The sequence below is a fragment of the Chaetura pelagica genome, unplaced genomic scaffold, assembly GCF_000747805.2.
Source record: "Chaetura pelagica isolate M959 unplaced genomic scaffold, ChaPel_1.0 scaffold2, whole genome shotgun sequence".
Taxonomy (NCBI): Eukaryota; Metazoa; Chordata; class Aves; order Apodiformes; family Apodidae; genus Chaetura; species Chaetura pelagica.
Window position 1 is genome coordinate 6,555,362 of NW_009952796.1, and position 15,486 is coordinate 6,570,847.

The 15,486-nt window shown below is 40.4% G+C and overlaps 1 protein-coding gene across 1 annotated transcript in view; it reads left to right on the forward strand.

Moving 5' to 3' along the window:
- The window catches only part of XDH (xanthine dehydrogenase), a 42,690-nt gene extending 29,440 nt beyond the window's left edge, over positions 1 to 13,250 (forward strand). Inside the window, exons 22-35 of the mRNA XM_009994787.1 lie at positions 464 to 551; positions 1,150 to 1,236; positions 2,538 to 2,729; positions 3,209 to 3,354; positions 3,928 to 4,009; positions 4,588 to 4,683; positions 5,405 to 5,533; positions 6,589 to 6,663; positions 7,506 to 7,558; positions 8,680 to 8,794; positions 9,436 to 9,501; positions 11,039 to 11,227; positions 11,846 to 12,013; positions 12,946 to 13,250. Of these exons, the coding sequence (XP_009993089.1) occupies positions 464 to 551; positions 1,150 to 1,236; positions 2,538 to 2,729; positions 3,209 to 3,354; positions 3,928 to 4,009; positions 4,588 to 4,683; positions 5,405 to 5,533; positions 6,589 to 6,663; positions 7,506 to 7,558; positions 8,680 to 8,794; positions 9,436 to 9,501; positions 11,039 to 11,227; positions 11,846 to 12,013; positions 12,946 to 12,996 (1,537 nt within the window). The 3' untranslated portion in view covers positions 12,997 to 13,250. The remainder of the gene's footprint in view (positions 1 to 463; positions 552 to 1,149; positions 1,237 to 2,537; positions 2,730 to 3,208; positions 3,355 to 3,927; positions 4,010 to 4,587; positions 4,684 to 5,404; positions 5,534 to 6,588; positions 6,664 to 7,505; positions 7,559 to 8,679; positions 8,795 to 9,435; positions 9,502 to 11,038; positions 11,228 to 11,845; positions 12,014 to 12,945) is intronic.
- Positions 13,251 to 15,486: the final 2,236 nt, after the last annotated feature.

The following is a 15,486-nucleotide window of genomic DNA, read 5'->3' on the forward strand; positions in this document are numbered from 1 at the left end:
GCATTCCTGAAGCAATTTTACAACCTGAAGAGAGGCACTGGGATATCAGAATTGTGACAAAATTAAGAGCAGCTCCTCCTCTCTTCCTTTTTTTCCTCCTTAGATAATGAATAAACAAATAAAAAACAAGGTCAAATGGAAGGTTAGTTGGTACTTTTCATACGGCATTCTCACTGGAAAACACTGATTCTTCAGTTACTGGCATCTGCCTCTGTAAGAAACTATACTCTTTAATATGTGTCTCTGCAAGAGTTTTAATGAACTGGTTCTAATTTCTAGATCTTAAAATTTTTTTTAACTTAATCCTGCAATCTTCCTAAGAGGAAGATGTATAAACCAAGCAGTTCACCCCCAGCTCCCCATTGCTACTCTGGAAAGTGCTCATCAAGAAGATGGTAGTCTTGCTCTGTAGGAACTGTATCGTGAGTTTCAGGCTTTGCCTGATAAATAAATCCTTTAACAGAGCTGGCCACCCCGTAAGATGCATGCTGGATCGAGATGAGGACATGCTGATAAGTGGTGGGAGACATCCCTTCCTCGGGAGATACAAGGTATGCATACATATTAAATGAATGCACCATTGTCTCAACGTTGTCATCTGAAAAATTGGAAAGTAGTAAGAGACTGAAAAAATTCTTGCTCTGGTTGGTTCATTGCTGATGTCCCCTACTGCTAATGGATTGGGTCAGCTGGGTTATAGTGTTTTCCTGTTGAAGTCCTTTTGTCTTGGATGGTTCCACTGTCAGCATAAATACTTCCCTCTTCCTTGCAATTTAGACTTTTTCCCTGTTGACAATCACAACTGCTGGTGCTTCCCCATTTGTTTACTACTGTTTGCTTTGTTAAGTTGCTTTCCTCTTCAATCCCCATCCAACTGTCTCTGCTTTTCAAAGCAAAAAACCTGTTAAGAAAAGTGTGGCTGTGACAAGTGGCAAGCACTTATTTTAGAAGAGTTCTCTGGAGCAAGATTAAGATGCATAGATGGACCCTTTACTGGGAAGCTTCCTCAGCTGCTGCCTGTGCTTGGCCTCTGCTGCAGTAGAGGACAGTCAACCTTTTGCCTGTATGAGGTCCATTCAGTTTTTGGAGGGAAGCATGAAACAGAACATTTTGTAGAAAACTGATTACTGAGAAAGATTCTCTTGGCAGGTTGGTTTCATGAAGAATGGGAAAGTCAAGAGTCTGGAGGTGTCATACTACAGCAATGGGGGCAACTCTATAGACCTCTCACATGGTGTAAGTAGAATTTTCTGATGGCTAACTAGGCAAATGTTTTCACTGTGCAACCTTTTGCTCTGAATTCAGACAGTTGTTATCTATAGCATTGCTTGCATATTGTGCTCTCTGACATGACTGAAAACAGACCTTGATGTGTTTCTGGAGCTTCTACAACTGCTCTCGAAGCCACCTGACCTGCCTTGGCATGTGCCACATAATTCTTATTGATGCTGTAATAACTTCAGTTTGACAAAACGATCAAGAAAGTTTGCTTTGCATTACAGAGGGCTGAGATGGGAAAGTTCTTGCACAATGCAAGATGACTGATAGTTCCGCAACTTTGAGAAAGCTAGTTCCTTGGAATAAGAAACACCAAAGTCAATAGACTGATGAGAGCAGAGCACCTTAATCAATAAGCTTCTTAAGGACTGGTTAAAGCTAATGTTGGGTTCACAAGCACTAAGAATGGGCATGAGTTCTGAGTTTGTCCCCAAGAATTTTTGTGCTGATAAGTAGAACACTTTTTTTTTTGTCATGTGAGTAACCAACCCAAATAGCCTACTGTAAAGTCGTATTTATTCTAGGTCCTTTCCTCTAGTCCACTGAGTATTTGATAATTTTCTGCAAAAAGGAATCTATTTCATAAGAAGAGAACTGTAAGAGCTCTCTACCAGGGCCACAATCAATGCTAGCAATGTAGTTGATGCTGTGCAGAGCAGAATGGCAGGCATGTGTCTTTGCATAAACTAAGGACCTGGTTGAGAGTACATCTTTGTGAATTTTTGACAGCCCTTTCCTGGTTTGGACAATTAGTGGACAAAGATATCAAATCTTGCAGTTCAGATGTAGCTATTGAAAATCTTTATTTCATATAATTGCCCTTACTGTCATAGTCCAGTCACTTGATATCAGCAAGACTTCTTTTCAGTAACACATTACTGATTATAATAAAAAGAAGATTGTGGTTCTTCCAGGCAGACAATGGCATTTAGTAGCAGTTTGGCTCAGCATGAGCCCAGGGCCAGCAAAGAACTTTGAAGCTCAGTCTGTCCTAAGGTTGTAAGTGTCAATAGAGAAGTGTGCAAATTGTCCTGTCCTTCAGGAGAATAACTCTTTGACACTCTTGCAAATGGAATGGGAGTGCTGGCTGCATCTCAGTGCTCATCTAGCTGTGTTGGCTGCAGACCTGCAGGGTGCAAGAGAAAGTGCTTGCTGTTGTAAATTAGCTTCAGAGCTCTCCAGCCTGGGTTTGGCAGCAAGTGAGAAGGCTGACGTGATTAATATAAAGCATGTTCACCTCCTTTCCTTTTCTTCACCAGGTTATGGACAGAGCCCTGTTACATTTGGATAACTCCTACAACATCCCTAATGTCAGTAGTGTGGGAATTGTTTGTAAGACAAACCTACCTTCCAATACAGCCTTCCGCGGCTTTGGAGGGCCCCAAGGAATGATGATTGCTGAGTGCTGGATGAGTGACCTTGCTCGGAAGTGTGGCCTGCCACCTGAGGAGGTACAGACTCCCCAACACGCTTCAGGGTGGTGTTGCCTTTGAACAAGCTCTGACAACTGGGCAAAACAACAGAAAACATACAAACTTTTGTTTCATTTTTGCTGAGCCCTTAGCAGGATCTCAGACTTTGTGTGGCACAAATTATAGCATGGATTCTCTTCTCTTCACTAAAGCCCCTTGGTAGCCTCAATTGTGTTAACACATGCTTTAGGGATAGATTTTTAAAAAAAAAATCTGAAGGCACTAGCTACTTTAATCTTACTAGCAATGTGCTAAAGTTCCAGTCTCTCTTGAAAATTCCCAGCCTTAATGTCTTAGGCCCCATTTCCCCAAAAACAGATATATGTCAGTTAATTCTATTGTTCTGTAGAATGATCAGAGGAGTAAAACTAGGAACCAACTTGCATTGATATTGGCCATTAAAAGACATAGTCTGAAGCATTAAACTTGGCATGTCCTTTATGTCTCTCTTTGGAAAGGTGCGGAAGCTCAATCTTTACAATGAAGGAGACCTGACTCATTTTAACCAAAAGCTGGAGGGATTTACTCTACGAAGATGCTGGGATGAATGTTTGTCAAGCTCTAACTATCATGCCAGGAAGAAACTAATTGAAGAATTCAACAAGTAGGTGTTCTGGAGCTTTCTTCTTACTGGGTGCACATTTTGCCTCCTAAACTCTGAAGTTCTCTTACCAACTTGAGTCAAGTCAGACCTTAAATTTGTGAGTGACTTAAAAAAATTTCTATTTTTGAAAATTCCTTCATTCTCACTGTGGGAAGAAACTTTAATCAGTGAGCTGGTAGCTTAAATAAGATATAGCATGACATGATTTTGTGAGGGAAATGTAGCAAAGGGAGTCTCTAAAGTCCAGCTAGGCTTTTCAAATAGCTATCAAGGCAATTTGTTTAGGCTTTTCACTGCTTTATAGTCTTTTTCAGTTGGCTTGTATATACAACAGAATAGTTAATAGTCCAGACAATTGCTTCTGTAACACCTAGAGGAGTAACTTCAGTTTGGAATTCTTCTTTTTGGGACCCATAAACAAAGCCACTCTATCATAAAAACTACTGATTAATGGTCAACACTGCATTTAGGTATTTAATTTCTACTTTTATACCCAAGCTGTTGGAGGGAAGCATAGTATTTTTTCTGCACTGAAAACCTCATGAGTATATGAATAATATTCTTTCCTTTTAGGCAGAATCGCTGGAAGAAGCGAGGGATGTGTATCATTCCTACCAAATTTGGCATCAGTTTCACTGTCCCATTCCTGAACCAGGTCTGTAAGCATCGTTCATCTTTTCTGTAGAGAAGCTAGATTTATGCTGCTTTCCTTAGGCCCTCATCCATTTGTACCATAGTGGAGCTTTTCAGAAAAGTAGTAAATTAGTTAAGAAGAAGCACACATTTTTCCAACCAAAATGAGTTGCCAGTTTATACTGTCCAAGAGACACCACAATGCAGCTACATTTGCACACATATTGTGTTATGTTCATTTCCCTGCCTAGTCTCTCTTCTTCAGCAGTTAAACTGTTTCTGTGTTTAACCTGACTTGATGGACTGTCAGTGGTGTTAGCAAGTTCAGGTGAAGGGTATGTCTCTGTTTCAGAGGAGCATGTTTGGGTTACTTCACCTGTTTTCTGAGCTGAAAATACTGACTGAGGTTTGTTATGACATTGGAACTTCAAGTCAGTTGGTGAGACTAAACCAAACTGAGTAAGTGTAAGCTAGTAATTTTAATTCCACTGAAGAACAATGTTGGTCTAGTTCCAGATTAATTCTCTCTGTGGTTTGTAACTGAAGTCTGTGAAGTACTTTGCTAGATCACTTATGATGAATTAATGTTCCGTTTTATAGGCTGGAGCTCTGGTTCATGTGTATACAGATGGTTCTGTGTTACTAACACATGGGGGGACTGAGATGGGTCAAGGACTTCATACCAAAATGATTCAGGTAATATTAATTTTGGACTTAACCAAATGAGATGTCTTTTCAGGAAAATTGCACTCACTCTATAGTAACATCTTGTGTCAAGACAGCTTGACAATTCCTCTGTGTGCATACATAAGACAATAAATAATGACTAGTTTCTCTTAATTGTTTCAGCAGCAGTGCTAGATTTTCAGTGTTATCACAACTGAGTATGAGAATTAAATTCTTCATAATCTTAACTCTTATTATGTAGATGATGCAGGTTATGCTTACAGTCTAGTTTCTCTGGCAATTTCATTTTATCCCATAAGTTGCAGTTTATATGTATTTTATACAAAAAAAGTATTGCAAACATATTTATCTACATATGCTAATGCCTTTACAGTTAAAAAAGGCCTAATGGAGCAACACTGCTTTGGCAGGGAAATCTAATGGGGCTCTTTATGCTCTTGTTCTTGTAATTCTTGAGAAAAGAATTGAGTCTCTCAGTACTCAAGTGAGTATCTGCCATTGTGACAAAAGTACACATGTATGTGTTTGCACATATTTAGTCTGTGAAAGGCAAGCTTAACAATGTTCTGGCTAGTTCTTGGTCACCAAATCAACTGAGTCTTCAAGAAAAATGAAATTTAGTACAGGAGAGGATAGAGGTTCCAGTATGGATCCTAGTAGTGTAAGCAATGAATGATAATGCTTATATATAAGAACAGCTGCTTACCATTTGTTTACCTTTGCTCTGCAGGTTGCTAGCAGGTCACTGGGAATCCCCACCTCCAAAATTTACATCAGTGAGACCAGCACAAACACTGTCCCAAATACTTCCCCAACAGCTGCATCTGTCAGCGCAGACATCAATGGAATGGCTGTCCATGTACAGAAACTGAGTTATTTAAACTAGTGGTTGATAAGCTAGGACTCCAGAACATGAAAAGTCAATGTGTGTTTTTCTATTCCTTAAGGAAAATGTAACAATCAAAAGGCAATTCCAGCCTAAGGAATTAGTTACCTGCTGTAACTACTGGCAATGTTAGATTATGAATGACTTTTTTTTCTCTCTTTTCTCTCTTTTCTCTTTTCTCTCTTTTCTCTTTTCTCTCTTTTCTCTTTTCTCTCTTTTCTCTTTTCTCTCTTTTCTCTTTTCTCTCTTTTCTCTTTTCTCTTTTCTTTGCCTGCCTGCCTGCCTTCCTTCCCCCCTCTCAAAATGAACAGAACAAATCGTCTATTTAAATACCTAGGTTTTTTGTAATTATGTGGCCTTATCTCTAACACAGATATTGTGCTACAAATATTAATAGCAGATGGTTTGTGGGCTGTGCTCCAGAACTAAAGACCTCTAAGTGTTCATACACTCAGAGCAAACATCTTTCTGTAGCCATGGTGTGGTTGTGACCATCTCAGTCATGGTAGAATTTATTTGCATTAGTATATGTGTCTTTTCCATTGAAAAGAAGAATTTAGTACTGCTCATTCTCAGGTTTAAAAAAGGGGATGTCTAACCTGTAAAGTAAAAACATCATTTTTATTCTCTGCACAACTTGTTTGAGTATGTTGGATATTGGCAAGAATATTTTTATTTTTATTTTTCAGTGTTCTGGGATCATTTTGATAGATATGCTAAGAAGTCCTGCTTTTTCTTGGTACAGAAAACTGATACTCTGTGTCATGGTCTGGAAAGTTCTGTGCTGTATTTGGGATTCCCTTCTGCTATCAGCACAGCTAATCTGCTTTAAAATCCTTTTTAGTCAACATTTCTTCCCATATAGCAAGATATCTGTTAGTGAACTTTGTTCCTATTTATGGTATGCCAAAGTCCTAAAGGCAATATTGATTTAAACAGAAGGTTCTTTGAAACTCTTGTAGGGCTATAATACTATAAGATTACTTTTCCAATCTAAAGATACTGTTTTTCGCTCCCTCTGTTTCTAGAATGCGTGTCACGTTATCTTAAAAAGACTTGAGCCAATCAAACAGTCTAATCCCAAAGGATCCTGGGAAGACTGGGTAAGCTGTTTTGTATCTGCCACGAGACAAATGGGCATTGTCAGATTGTTTTAAACAACAAATCCTGTATATTCTCCAGGCCTTCTGCATCTTGCTATCAAAGATTTGAGTAAAAACAGTGAAAGAGAAACTTGGCAATGGAAGTAATCAAAACTCGCGAGAGGTCATCCTCAAAACATCAGTTATGACTTTAATACTGAGCTTTCTTTAGATCCTGGGGCCTGCTTATGAAAAATTTGACCTAATAAAACTATTGAGTGGCTACTTGTATCTTTCTAGTCAGGCTGTAGTTTTAGACAGGAAGAAACATGATTTGTAATGAAGGGATTCTGTAACAATGACAACTCTTATGGAGCTGCCATGCAACTCCTGTGATGCTCCATGGCTGCAATATATCTGTACCCTCCATAATAAGAGATTGGTGTGGGGTAAGACTCTCAGACCATTCTCAGATCCAGCTCTTCATGGGAAGAGCTTTGATTTTGTGATTTGGAAGTCAGGGTAAGATTTTGCCTGGCCTCATTGAAGTCAAATTGACTGCCAGTTTAACCTTTGTCTCTGAGGCTGAAAGTCTAACCCGTAGCTGAGATACAAACAAACAAGGACAAGCCTTACTCTGCTGCCAGTGGGAAAGTTCTGCCCTTGGTAGCTGCTGACTGGGCTGTTTGGGGAAGTGGCTGCATGATGATGTTTCCCTTGGCACTGCTGGTGCTGGGTCGCATGACAGCTGTCTGTCGCTAGACACCTTCTATTCATGTTCTCCTGAAAATGTGTTTGGGGTAGCTATTTTGCAGAAACTGGTTGGTTAGTTACTGTTTTCAAACTCTTGCTCACTTTGCCAGATTAAAGCTGCCTATGAGGACTGTGTTAGCCTGTCGGCCACAGGATTTTATAGGTGAGTGAATATTCACATTGCAGAGGCACAGCTCTTATGCATGGATTGCATCCACAGAAATTATGGGAGGATTTACAGCCCCTAGCCCCCTGTCACTGCTCTAATTTAGGACTACGTTCTCTTTTTTACCTAGAGATGTTAAGCTGAGGTTAACACTCTCCTGACTGGGGGGAACTGTTTAGTAATGGAGCACAGTTCTTGGAGCCAATTTCAGATCTCATGTAAATCTGAAGTAGATAGCTGACCTCGGTTTGAGGAGTCATAAATGAAATTAGAGCTTTGTCTGGAGCTCTGCTCTGTGTCAGCCTCATGACTTAGTGTTGCACTAGAACTGTCATGCAGGGAAAAAGGGAGCAGGGGGCTTTGTCCTTGAGTACAAAGCTGCTTATGGCAATTGGCTGGAGTGGTACCCTGTCATGGCATGAGCAGATATCACTGTTTCCAATTTAATTCTCCCATTTTAAACTCTTGCTGGTTTCTGTACTGTTTTGAAATGAGTCACTTTTCTTAGTCAGCTTTACTAATGGAGGAAAACAGAGATCCATCATCTTTGAGGCAGAGAGGTTGACATAAAAAACTAAATGCAGTGTTGAGAAGAGCCTCTTTAGGACTAGAAAAGAATATGAGCTCATTTCTGTTGCATCTTTGAAATGTGCTTTTGTCTTAATGAAGTGACTGTCAGTTTTCAGACAAAGTATAAGTAGCCACATACAAAATTTGCTGTGAAGTGTGCTTGTAGTCAGTTTTTAGCCTAGTCCAGTTTCTGGTTCAACACAAGTATGCTCTGAACTTTGACCTCCAAGAAATGTTCAACTGCACTCTAAAAGCAAAAGCTTTGGTACTGGATTGGTAGGAATGAGTTCATAATAGTAATCACAAGCCTTGAAACTAATGGGAAAATAGAAATAGCTAAAATAAATTGATAGTTTTTATTAGGTTTTGGAATACAGAGCAACTTTTACCGATTTCCATTTATAGTTGTTTACACTTTCTATTTCTGCATGGAGTTGATCAAATGGATGAATCAAAACTGAATTAGGATTTAGGGAAGTTGCAATGTGTTTATATTTATTTTGACTGTTCATGGAATTTAACATGGTTTTGTTTTTCTTTGTATCAAGAATTCCTGACCTTGGCTATGACTTTGAAAAGAACGAAGGAAAACCATTCTGCTATTTCAGTTATGGTGTTGCTTGCTCTGAGGTTGAGATAGATTGCCTGACAGGTGACCACAAGGTGAGGGCTTCAGCAGTGAAATAGCCTTCTGTGTTTAGGTGAAATAAAAATTCTCAGGGAGTTAGAACAAATACTGGGTGTGAACTGTTCCTAGCTCTGTCATTGGTCTAATGTGACCTTCAGTAAATTTCTTAACTCATCTATTCCACAGTGCAACAATCCATAAAGTATAATAAAACAATAACTATCTACCCTGTGGGAGTATTAGGAGGCTTAATGAATGATTGCAAAAGTTATTGGATTTGCTTAAGTAAGAGATAGCAAAACTGTTAGCACAAAAGAACAGAAACATACTGGAATTGAGTTAATAATTAAAAATAGTACTGAAGACTTTTAGAAATAAATAAAAAAAATTTCATCAGAATCTGACCTAGGTTATGCTCAGTTACAGAGCACTGACCACTGATGCTAGGAGCTTAGAACTAACGTAAATCTGGTCCACTGGATCTCTGGGGAAAACTGCACTGACTTCTTTTGATTTAATTTAGGGATGAACTCAGATTAGTCGGTATGTTGAGATAGATGATTGAACACTGGCCAAGTGTAGATAGTGGTTGGATACATTACTCCTCCTCATAGAAGACCATGGTGTACCAGTTTCAGTGGTCTGTGCTGATCTATTCCTTATTTCTGCCTTTTAGAATATTCGCACAGACATTGTTATGGATGTTGGTACCAGTCTGAACCCAGCCATAGATATAGGACAGGTAAGTAAAATAGTGTTGCTATTTCCACCATGTTAAATTTATCACGCTACTCTCAGGCTTTTCTCAATGAACCAAACCGCATTTTAAACCTGGGTATCCAGTGAGACATTTTAGGCTAGCTATGAATACTTACTATGCAATAGGCACAGAAATATAGAGAGAAATATCCCGTTGGGGTCTTTTTCCTTGGATATTAAGACTACAGGATATTCTCCAGTTACCAGCACATTGATGTTTTCTGGCATCTGCCTTGACTAAGGAATTAATCCAGGTAATACTAGTATGATGGAATAACATCATCCCAGGCTTAGTTTCTACAACGTAGCATGTGAGACTAAATCCCACACCTTATTTTTGTACTCCTATCAGTCAATATCACAATGGTATCTCTCAGCAAATAGGGGTTTTATATACCAATGAGGAGATCCATTATTAGGCATTTGCATGTGCCATTGTAGCTCCCTTGCTAACTCTAGATGTTGATGCAGTGTAACTCTAGTGCAACTGCTGCAGGACCTGGGGTTTACAGGAGAGCACAAGTTGCGGAGCTCGGCTATAGTTAAAACAAAACTTATTTGAAAGCAGTGTTTTTTCTGAAATGGACCTTTTTTGGAAGTGGCCAAGGGGAGAAGGAGTCCTTCTGTCTTTGCAGCCTGTCAGTTTGGGTCAGAGAGAAATGGACTCTACAGAAACTGTCAGTGATCTCAATTTCCTGTGACCTTCCATGAATTGCTGTAGAGGATCAGGGGGCATAGGAGAGACAGGGTGGTGTATGACTGCAGGAACACAAGTACAGAGAGCTGAGTTAATGAATGTTTGTGTGAAATTTTTAGTCTTCCTTTCAGATCTCTGTGGGCACAGAGAGCAGAGCTTGTTCATGTAAGGTTGTTCAAGCATGTCTTCCTCTCATCACTGCTCTCCTTCTTTTTATTTATTTATTTATTTTTATTTTTTCCTAAAATTTACAGTAGAAAACTTAGCAAAGAAGTCTTCAGTACTTGAATGGATATGGGAGTGTTTTTGCAGGTGTCTGTGCTGGTGCCCTGAAAATATGCAGTACTTAAGAAAACATTTATAGTGAAGGAGAAAGCATAAAATAGTTTGTCTTCAAAAATGTTGTCTTCAGCCCTTTTAGTCTTCTTGTCCTGTTATTAGTAAATACAACTCATTCAGTGTTACTCTGCCTGTGAAAGAATCAATATTATGGCATTGATTTATTTTTTTTTTATTCTCCCCCCTTCCCTCCACCTTGTTTCATCAGAAAATTCCTGTGCTGTGTTTACACCCTATCTGTTTGTGTGTTTGTAAATTACTTCACCTGCCAGGGAAACGCAGATGTATCTATATGGGAACACAGAAATTGTGCAAAGATGCCAAGCTGTACCTAACAGAAGGGACAAGGTTTTAGAGATTAAAAGTGGGAAATTAGTCAGGAGGGGAGGGCTGAAAACTCCACTGGAAATCATCACTGTTTGTTCCTATGCAGAGGAGAACAACAATAAAAAAATACTGTGACCTTGTATGGTTGTGTTTGTAGATAGAAGGAGCATTTGTCCAAGGCCTTGGGCTCTTCACCATGGAGGAGCTGCGCTATTCTCCTGAAGGGAACTTGTACACTCGAGGGCCTGGCATGTATAAAATCCCAGCATTTGGAGACATCCCAACAGAATTCTATGTGTCTCTTCTCCGTGACTGTCCAAACAGCAAGGCGGTTTATTCATCCAAGGTATTACTGTGAGATCTGCAGGCCTCTTGCTGCTCTTTAATTCTATGAAGCTGAGTGTGATCAAGTAATTATGCATGTGTCTAAACAGTTAATCTTGTTATGCTGGCTTTGTTCTGGGGTCAGGATATTCTCTTATTCTTTACTATGTATATGTATGTATACTTACTATGTATATGTAAGTATACACATGTATGTATACTGTCCTTTATAGTTAGGAAGAACTGAAACAGACTGCACATTATTGCCCTGATTGTCCATTGAAGAACTCAAGAGGCTTTGCTGTGCCAGTTCTGCTGTCAGAGGCTGCCAGCCTCCCGCTGCACGTCAGCTCCCTGGTTGCCCTTCCCTGGCACCAAGGCAGATGTTTCTAGCAGTGTAATTTCTCCAGATCTGATATGTCAAGATGTTGTATCTGAGTGTGCATGTTTTGCTTTCTTTTCTATTTCATTGTGCTTATACCACCCTTAAAGGAGGCTGAGAAGTTACAAAGAAGGAATGAGGAATTAAAACAATTCCTGTCTGTCACCCAGGGCTTCCTGATCTGTTTAGCCTCATTAGTCTTTTCAGGGCCAGGACTGTTTTGGGCTGCAGCCTCACTCTTGTCTGTGCTGTGTCTAGGCTGTGGGAGAGCCACCTCTGTTCCTGTCTGCCTCAGTGTTTTATGCCATTAAAGATGCCATCTACTCAGCAAGGAAGGACTCTGGCCTTACTGAACCATTCAGGCTGGATAGCCCTGCCACCCCAGAGAGGATCCGCAATGCCTGTGTGGACATCTTCACTGAAATGGTAACAGCTTCTGGTTTCACAGCTGGCTCCCCAGCCAGCCAACCCCACGTGGAGTGTTTTATGCTGGTCACAGGGGCCCAGGTCTGGGATTAGGACACGATGAGGAGGCTGTGGCCCTGTTTAAGAAGATGGGTTTTACTTCATGGGTGTTATCCTTCGTTTAACATGCCACCAAATGAGAGGCAAATTCACAAACCAGCATTGTTAGGGCTCCCATTGATGGAAAAGCTGCCATATAGTATCAATTAAGTTGCAGTTCATCCCTTCATCCTCCAAGTGCTGTCTTTAGAACAAAGGCACTGACTTGTTGTCTTGATCCTCTTGGCTATCATCTCTTACAGGATCATCACCACTAACATAACCTGCAGATCCACTCTGTGATTTAGTGGTTTCCCTTAGGGAGGGAGAGGAAAGTGTTACTGAAAATGCTCACTTCTGAATGTTACCAAAAGAGTCCTTAGAGACTGTAGGCTTGATTTGAAGGGGTGCAGGAGCTAACTCTGCCACTGTCTCTTAATGGGTTCCTCTGTTACAGTGTTGTGACAGGGCAGCATAGGATTGGGTCTCTGCAGAGAGTCCTGCTGATTTCTGTGTGACTTGGAAAACAGAACTGTCTGTCCTTGTGGGTATTCTCCAGGCTTTCACTAGCTTGAACACCACTGGTTATCTTAGTAATTTTAATCTAACATCTGCATCACTGTGTGTGAAGAAGGACTCCAAAATGGTTTTGAGAATCTGCACTAGCTGCTGACCATCAGGCCTTCAACTAAAGCCAGTCACAGCCTATAACAGAGGTGCCAAGAGACAGACATCTCTTATTTTGAAGTACCTTCAATGGTACAAGGTCACTCACCTCAAAGGGGAAGCATGGTGGGGCATGCTGAACCCAAGCCATTTCTTGCGAACTTAATTTTTTTTTTTTCTCTTTACAGTGCCCTTCTGCTGAGCCAGGGACCTTTAAGCCATGGTCTGTGCGTGTGTAAAAGAGAAGTTTGAGAGCAAATGCTCCTCATGAAACTGAGCTTACACCAGAGGGATAACAAGGCAGTAGGACTGTAATGGGGGGAGGGAGGGGAAGTCTGTCTTCGTGTGGCTCATCCACTGATTCATGGAGCTTTCACATTTAATTGTCCAATTATTGTTTCCTCTAGGAGAGGTATTTGCTGCCAGATTATAGCTGTGATGTAAATTCAAATGAAGAGTAAGTGGAAGGTGAAGCTATTGAGGTGTAATTAAAAAAAAGTCTTTCAGGTTTCATTGAATATTGCTGCAGCAATAGGAGGCATGCTTACTACCAGCCGTTGTAAAATGTAAAAAGTGGTTAATTCTTTTTTTCTACTCTGGAGAAAAGATGGATCACCTTGTGATGCCACACCAAGACCAACTTAAATGCATTGAACCCAGACAAGCAGTCTTTCAGTGAAGATGGGGGAAGGCATGTGAGGAGCTGAAAGCTGGACCCTATTGTGTCCCCTCTGCACACAAAGCCAGATATACACTTAGAGGAAGATGAGCAGGAGTTTTGTTGTTAGCTAACTATGTAACAAAAGTGATTCAGAGGAAAACCCTAATGTGACCAATAGCTGATTTATCCTAAGTTAAATGAAGATTGCTTTGTCTGCACTGGGGCTTCAATGAATTTTTAGTTCGCACACTACCTTGTCTTCTCTGATTGAAGACAAAAACTACAGATAACAAGAGGACTTCCAGCACAATGCTGTTTCATCTGAAATGCTCAGCCTTTCCCCCCCATACATCTTTCCTCCGTCTCTTAAATAGGAAAGGACAACAGAGAAATAACGTTGGAGTACTGAGGAAGTTAGTCATGTTGTCGTTACTCCCAGAGCAATTTACACCAGCCCAGACAAGGGACAGGATGGACACATCTGGGGATGAGTTAGCTCTGGGTGCCCTCTAGGGTCAGTCCCTTGCTGTCATGCTATGGCTTTGCCTTCTTTTCAAGAATGTAAGAGAATGGGTATGTTTTGCAGTAGGGACTTTGAAAATGTGCTAACTATGTGATGGCCTCATGCATTCTGGGTTGAATGCATTTTTCATGTTGTATTTAATAGTGGACATCCCTCTTCACAGGTTTTCTCAGTCAGATTTAACATTGTAGAATCATGTGAGCTCTAGGTTATGTCAGTCATGTACTGTACCTGCTCATCATATGCAAAATTTTATCCATTTCTGTGGCCCATAGCTTTAAGAAAATGTCCTTTTTCTATTTTTGCACTCCTAGGGCCATAAAAAAATATGGTGCAAGAGGATGTAACTCCATTCCTTATATAAAATTTTGCTCACACACATCCTGCTTAAAACTGGCCTCAATCTTAGGACTTAAAAACATATGCAGAATTTGAAATATTTTTTTTTAAGCACTCCAGGGCGTATAGTTTTGAACCATGTAGATTTATTTCTCAGCCTAAAATATTCTACCATCTGGAAAAAGGTCATTTGTATATGTGAGTTGCAGAAAGTATTTTGTGCCTGCTGGGTTTGCTGTGTAATTGCTTCATTGATTTAAAGATGATATTGGTGTTTCTTAAGCTCTGAGGTACTGGAGAAGAACACATTTTTGTTTTCACCTGAAAGCTGGGAATATGTAAAAAAAAAACAAATAAGAAACAAAAAAAAACCTCTTAGAGAAGAAAATGTGATCATTTTGTTGTGAAAGAACAGCTGTTGGATCCTGTGTGCGCCTTTTCTTGTGCTTTCTGGAAGGGATGCAAAATACAAAGTCTGTAAGATAGATCGGTATTGGCGCCATTTTTGCCACATTCCACCTCATGAGATCACTGGACACGCTTATCTAGACCAGGCTGAGAAGAAGTACAGAGGAAACATAGTGTGCATTAATGCAAAATATGTGGAGCTCAGGCAAAGAGTGTGGTATTGAGGAGCTTCCATCATTGTATAAGGGGAAAGCCCCAAGGGTTCAGGAGAGGCCTGCTCCCTGTTAGGGTCCTGGGGTGGGATAGGATATCACTAGTGGTATGAGCAAGTGTGCTTTTTCCCTTGTGTGTCTAGCAGCTCCTTTTGCATAATTTCAGAGTGGGTTTGCAGTGTCTCGCATAACCACGGTGACTGCCTCGTCAAGTGAACTTTTAAAAATCAGATTCATCAAGTCTCTTTTTTGTATTTGCCTGGAGGGTTAATTTGATGGGTATTTTCCATACTGTACATGCAATGGCTGGAGAGGGCTAGTTCAGTGCAGACCTTAACCTGTGGAACCATTTTTGCTGCAGTGTCAGTGATCCACTGTTTCCCAGGTGCTAGTCCTTGTCCTCAAGCCATCCCCAGCTCAGGGCCTACCCTTTCACAGCCACTGGCTGATGGAAGGAGGAAACATATTCCTTTTGGGATGCACTGGAATTAAATGTAGATTACACCAAACATCTGAGGGGCCTGAGGGGGGGAATAGTGTAAAATCAAGGTTGTGAACTAATTATGTAAATGTGTTTTGAGGGTGT